General features: G+C 36.9%; 2 protein-coding genes across 2 annotated transcripts in view; both read left to right on the top strand.

Annotated features, from left to right (window-relative positions):
• LOC105620787 (kalirin-like) overlaps positions 1–3969 on the top strand; it is a 26832-nt gene extending 22863 nt beyond the window's left edge. The window contains 6 exon segments of the mRNA XM_012202275.1: positions 763–1019; positions 1862–2417; positions 2493–3033; positions 3114–3452; positions 3545–3737; positions 3862–3969. Coding sequence (XP_012057665.1) covers positions 763–1019; positions 1862–2417; positions 2493–3033; positions 3114–3452; positions 3545–3737; positions 3862–3969 — 1994 coding nt within the window.
• Positions 3970–6477: 2508 nt separating this feature from the next.
• LOC105620805 lies at positions 6478–6811 on the top strand (the record flags this gene model as incomplete). The annotated part of the gene is made up of 2 exons (XM_012202290.1): positions 6478–6536; positions 6577–6811. Coding segments are annotated over 2 exons (294 nt in total), but the record flags the coding sequence as incomplete, so codon positions are not given.
• Between the last annotated feature and the right edge of the window lie 313 nt (positions 6812–7124).

Here is a 7124-nt window from a genome sequence, read left to right as displayed (position 1 = left end):
TATATATATATATATATATATATATATATATATATATATATATATTTATATATATATTTATAATAATTTTAATTAACGTTTTCACACATGCGCGCGCGTACGAATCTATGGACAGATTGTGGCGTAACAATATACTGTGTATATATTAATGCGCGATACTGAAGAACAGTCCGAACAAAACTATAATTGAAACCCGCGAATCGTAAGAATTTTGTTTAGAATAAATTGTAAATTGTGATGATTAAGATCGAGTGATTGTGATATGCATCCTTTATCCTCATCTATTGTCTACACGCCCAATCCGACTAATCAGCTTCTTTTTTTATAATTTTATCAAGAACACAGTACTGCGAGAAACAAATTCAAGTGTATCTACCACATGATTACGAACAACCACCCATCCACCTACCCACCTTACCGCCATGCGTTGAATACACACTTATCTATTATTCGACGTCCGAAAGATCCAAATTGCTGGCAACGTCAGTATATCCTCCGTATATCCTGATTCGTATATCGAGACTCATTTCTATCGATTGCTTCGAGATTCCAATCATTTGAGATACCTAAAAGATTATTTTTAAAATTTTTATTCCAATAAACAGTTAGTAGCGAGCGTATCGAAGTGAATAAGTCTCGACTCGTAGTACTGTGTCTTGAATTTCATTTATGATTTGCTGGCATACAGCCGTGCTACCATCACCACTACTACCACCACCACCACCATCACTACTACTACTACTACTACTACTACTATTACTACCACTACTACTACAACTTCTACTACCACCGAACCTGTGATACGAACAACCGTATCGGTTCCTCCGACGCTGATAGTCTCCGAATCGATGAACCGAGACTACAGGATGAATCAGCAACCGTTGCAACGCTCGCAGACCGGGGGATTGGAATGCGTGCAACCACGTACCCCCAGTCCAACAAAGAGTAGGCTAAACTTCCTGGAGGGATTTAAGAATACTCTACGCACACGCTCGCCGATTCGCAACAATTCCATCCCGGTGAGCTAATCTTGATTGACATGTTTTTAATAATTTTAATTGATAAATACACATAAGTTATCATTCATATCAATCGGAATTCTTGATGATTGCAGCAAAGGGGCTCTTCCTCTTCTTCTTGATGTCTGTCGCTATCTACCGCTATCTATTGCATTATCTTCTGTTGGCGCAACGATTGTTATATACTTGTATCGTTAAAGAATTCTATCGACTGTCGAACGATTCACGAACGTCATACGCTATTACATATATTCTCTTAACTTGTGTAATGAAACCTCACATGTAAAGCAAATGTTACACGTACATACTTACGAGGGAGATAATAGAAAGATGGAAAGAAATTCCAAACTTTCTTGTAACGAATGACTTTTGATTCTGCGAACTCCATTGTCTCTTCTAACGTCTTGCTCACCATATACACGCGCGCGCGCGCGCGCGCGCACACACACACACACACACACACACACACACACACACACACACACACACATATATGCGCGCTATAGTATGTATTATACTACACTGCTGATTTTTTTATTACCTTCATCAAACATTACTGCTATCTATAACAATTCTACTGCTGCTACTCTATACTACTGATTCTATCAAAACCAATGCTACTACTATGCTGTTATTTTCTTCTCTACTGGGATCGCTACTATCATTATATTACCACTATCATCGTTGCATTACGATACTGGAAGCTCTTCTTGGGTCAAATCTTCTGTCGCATTCAGAGTGAATACAAAACCGGGGCAAAATAGCGATGCAAGTTGCATGAAAGATACGCTTAACAACATGAAGAAAATTCGAGAAGATTTATAACAAAGGAACTTCCTTAGGTCGTTCCAGGTGCACGTGTAAGATTGGCTGCGGATTGGGGAAAATTACATGCCGGAGACGAACTTGTTGTCTCCCACTTGGACGGTCCGGGCTTAGTGGTGTCCCCTGTGAATACTAGAGACGAGTTGTGGATCCCGGCGAGTCTCATTCCGAACTCGACAATTAGCCGATCGTGGTCGTTTCGACCACGGAAGATTGATTTCGCAAGATGCCACGACACCGATCCCCGGGAGTTAACGACGACAACAATAACGTACCTCGAGGACAAAAGACCAGTTATCCTGAATAGTCCGACGTCGATGATTCGCGCGACTGTCGGAGAAGTCGTTAGACTGTCCATTGAGACGCACAACGCGGATAATGTGACTGTCGCCTGGAGGAAGGAGGGCGAGAATCAATATATAAGAGAGAATGATCGATATCAGTTCCAACGAAGCGCGGGCTTTGTATACTTACAAATCAATGGTTGCCGAATTTCAGACTCCGGGATATATCACTGTCATCTAATAGGTGAAACAGACTCTTCCTCCGTTGGAATTTCTCTCTACATCGTAGGTATGTCTGATGAAATATCCCGATAAAATATAACAAATATTTTAGATGTGTCGTTAAATCCTGATTGTGTTTCAGGTGGAAAGAGCAGCACTTCCGCACGTGTTTTAGCATGCTCAAAGGTAGAGATCGATTGGGACAGGCAAGAGATCAGTGGTGTGTCGTGTAATATAGAATGCAGAATTTTACCGTCGCAACAATGGGTGGCAATATCGAAGCAAGTTAACGAGCCACCCGTTTTATTGGATGTATCAACGGATGCTTCATATAGTTTTCGAGTAGTGGATAACGATGGAAGGACAACCTCACCATCGATCGTAGTGACTCTATCGCGATCAGACATCAGTGGCATGGAATGGGAAGCTAAGCAGTTTATTAGCAGGTATTTGGAGCTGGACGAGCTGGGTAATGGTAGATTCGGCACAGTTCGCCGTGCCAGAGATAAAGGTACCGGTCAAGAGGTGGCACTCAAGCAAATTCCACGACACAAGCAATCGAGATTACTGACACGTGCGGAATACGACGTGCTGGCTTCCACTCATCACGCTAACATTGTCAGGGCGTTCGCATTGTTCGAGAACGCGCCTCGATCTGGAGTCGACACCATTGTCTTGGAACTGTAACTATTCACAACAAAAGCATTTTGATAACACAGCCATCTTTGTGTCACAGTATTAAACAGTGCTTTCCTCCCTGCAGGGTCAGAGGTCCAACGTTGTTTGCATATTTGAGTAAAAAAACGGAATACACCGAGGCAATGGCGACACGATATACTTGTCAGCTGTTATCCGCATTACATTGGTTACACTGTCGCAGCCGGGCGCATCTGGATATAAAACCAGAGAACGTTCTGATTGATCATGAGACAGACCAAGTGAAGGTAATAGATCTAGGGGAAGCGGTCAAAGCTCCCATTGACGAAATTGTGCCGCCCCCTGCCGATTTAGAATTTGCAGCACCGGAGTCAGTGTTAGGTAGACCAACCGGCACTTACACGGATATGTGGGCCGTCGGAGTTTTTATTTATGTTTTGCTAAGGTATTCTCCTAAAATTACTTATTTATTTGAATTTTGAATTATTTCTTTTTATACTGCACCGTCTGTTGTGCCTCATCTTTTGAATACCATAGTGGATTGTCACCTTTTTTGGACGACTCCGTCGAGGAAACCACTGCCAACATTCTTAAATGCGATTTCTGCTTTCCCGATGAATATTTCAAGATTATATCCAGTGATGCAAAGGAACTCCTCAGGAAAATGTTATGCCTGCGTGGTGAGGATCGAATGAATGCAGAAACCTGCCTTGGTTCGCCATGGTTAAAAGTAATATAAAATCATACTTGATCGTTTCCTAAAATAATAATTTATCATTTTATAGTATTAATTCTTCGATATTCTTCGATATCGTTGAAATTTAATAAGACATTTGTTCATTTTTTAAAATTAGATATCAACTGGTGCTACCATACCGTCCACTAGAATGACTGCATTTATAGAACGTCGTGCACACTGTTTTAAACTGCGTCAAGACCATAATGACAGTTTCCATTCCTAAGATCAACAATATAGCAGTCAGCATGTTAAAGTACATGAAAAATTTACATATGTAAATAGCAAAATATACTTAATGTTTAATTGTTGATATCTCCATTAAATTCCGATATATTGATTAAAACTTTTTTCTTTCCTCCTCTTATTTCATGAAATTCTCTTTTTATATTTCCATTTTAAATATTCGTTAGCGATTGAATCGATAATGAAAACTTTCAATAACATACATAGGATTTCCTCCTGTTTGAGTATTTAGAACATTTTTATTATTTTTAAATGTTATGAAAAACAAAAGTTAATACAAAACATTGTTTCGAATGAACAAATATGATAAAAAGTTTATTTTTTTTTTATTTAGGCTGTGTTCCAAAATTTATTGCCAGTACTGAAAATCTATAGAGCATATGACGAATTATAGATACGATGAATTATAGATTTTCAGTACTGGCAGTAAATTTTGTAACAAGCCTTAGAGGCTTCGCACAATAAAAGGAACAGGTAACAGAATAGAAACTGTATTTTACAATACATGATTTCTGATAGGTTGAAATTCTTAGGGGCTCCGCATAATAAAGGAACAGAGAATAAGAATTTCAATCTATCAGAAATATTGTGGAATACAGTTTTTGATTATAGATTGAAATTCTTATTCTCTGTTCATTTTATTGCGGAGCCCCTTATTTCGATCCAACCGAGTTTGCACGAACTTGGATTGGAAAATTAGCTTCGCTATTGGTTATTATTACACGCTTTATCAATAGGAGAGCACGAAATTCATTACTTCAATCCAGATTGGTGCAAATTCGATCGGGCCGAAAACGTTATTAATAAAAATATATTTGTGCCTCGTTTAGACCATGTAAAAAGATGGGTATTCTGTACATGCCTACCGACACTGTCGGTTCGGTATAATAAGGCCTGTTCTATAATACGTCGTATGTCGGCATCAGATGTCGAATGCATGTGTATTCGGTTGTCACATGGAAAGAAACAATCGACCATGATTGATTAATTTCTTACGGCACGATTAATTGGTTAATTTCTTACTATGTCTCCTGACTGATTGTAGACTAGGACTGACGATGTCGCTTGCATGATCGATATCACCGATAAGATACTATTAAAGATCGTCAATTCTAGGCAAATTTTCGGCAGTATAAAAAAAGAGCTCGGAGATAATTGAAGAAACGTTGACAATTGATGTAAATTTGCTATTATTAACGTAAACATTTGGTTCATACATTATTAAATTCATGATTTTTTGTTACATAGATGTTCCATATACTAACAGCACAAACATCGATATGTCGACTGTAAATCGACTTTGTACAAACGTCCTTCCAATGTCGACTTTAAGACGTCTAATGCGATTTATGTTCACAAAATTGGAATCATTCATCCTTGTTGTTTAACTATATTATAGTTAAACAAAGACGAATGCTGTTCATGAACGTTGTGGACATGAATTGGATTACTGCTTATAAGAATAATATATAAACCACCATATATATAATTTATTTTTTAAAATAGTTGACTTAAATCGACACAAATCGACTTTAAATCGACTTATCAAAAAGCCTGCACAAAATATTCATGAGATCGCTGCAATATACGCGCACGTGATGCAGCATCCAACAGCTAATAAATGGCGATTGCAGAAATAAGTCGGGAATCTGTTAATAATTAAAGAATAGAATTAATATTATAAGATTTATTAAAGATTTGGAAACATCAGTGCAACTATGGTAATATATTTTTGTGTAAAATATTATTTATGTATTTAATTATTAATTAAAGACATTTTAAAATTGAATATAACGCGTATATAGTCAGAGCCGGTTGTGTAGGTTAATTATTTATGATTAAATTAGAAAATCTGAAAATGTCCAAACAATTTTCTGAGTTATCGAAATATCAACAAAATCGGCGAACTTTATTACAATTCAATTACTTTATTACAATCGTGAAGTAGCTTCTCAGCCAACTTTTACTCAAATGTTAATGATAACCCTCTCAATACTCTTTCAAATGTTTGACGATATAACTCAATCGATGGTTCATCATGTTTATCAGCCTTCGAATTTGAAGAGCCTGAGATTAAAGATGGCATGATAGAGATCAATCATTCGCATTATTCAGCTTTATTAGATAATTCGCAATATTCACATTTATTAAACTGATATTAATTACAATGACAATGCCAGTAGTTTATCATTAGAGAATGACGAATTTCAAACGCAAGAAAATGTACATTTGCCTTTGGTAAGTGAACTGTGCAATTGGGCAAATGAATTTCAAATTAATCAAAATGCACTAACCTTATTATTACAAGTTCTTTCAAGACACGGGTATAACGATTTACCTCGGAATGCGCGAATATTTTTGAACACCCCAATACCGAGTACTCATGATATTAAAATTCTTTCCAAAGATCAATATACGTTCACTATGGTTTATTAAAAGCACCTATGTCGGTAATCGTTTTTCTCATGCTTTCGATTTATTATGATGTAATTTGAACTTAAACATTGATGGCTTACCAATTTCGAAAAGCTCAAAGAGTCAGCTTTGGTCGATTTAGACAGAATTTCTGATTTGCCATTGCCATCAGTGTTTATCGTGGCTATCAAAAAGCTTGTTTAGCCGAATTTCTTCAGCTATTTGTGGATGAATACCTAAATTTAAAAAACAATGGATTCTCAATCAACAAACAGCCTCTGCAAATCAATATCCATGCAGTTATCTGTGATGCTCCTGCTCGAGCATATGTTACTTGCATAAAATCGCATAATGGACACTTTGCCTGTGGAAAATGCACTGTCAAAGGCGAAAAAATAAACGAATGATGAAAAAATGAACTGTTTTGAATACCACTGCTCTACTTCGGACCGATATTAATTTTATTAACAGGTCGCAACTGGAACATCATCTTCAAGATATTTCATCGCCATTTGAATTGATTTCAGTTTCAATGGTAAATCATTTTCCTATAGACTATATGCATAATTTCTGTCTTGATATAAATAAGCAATATCTAAAGTTGTGGATAGATAGGTCGAAAATTTCCAAAGTCCAAGTTCATCTTAATATTTTGTCAGATGCGCTATTTTGTCAGAACTGATTTGGTAATAGTTCGTCTCTTTAATGTCTCTTAATATT

The sequence above is a fragment of the Atta cephalotes genome (genome assembly GCF_000143395.1).
Source record: "Atta cephalotes unplaced genomic scaffold scaffold00029, whole genome shotgun sequence".
Taxonomy (NCBI): domain Eukaryota; kingdom Metazoa; phylum Arthropoda; class Insecta; order Hymenoptera; family Formicidae; genus Atta; species Atta cephalotes.
Note: the sequence above shows the minus strand (reverse complement) of the source record. Positions and strands in the feature narration are given on the sequence as shown.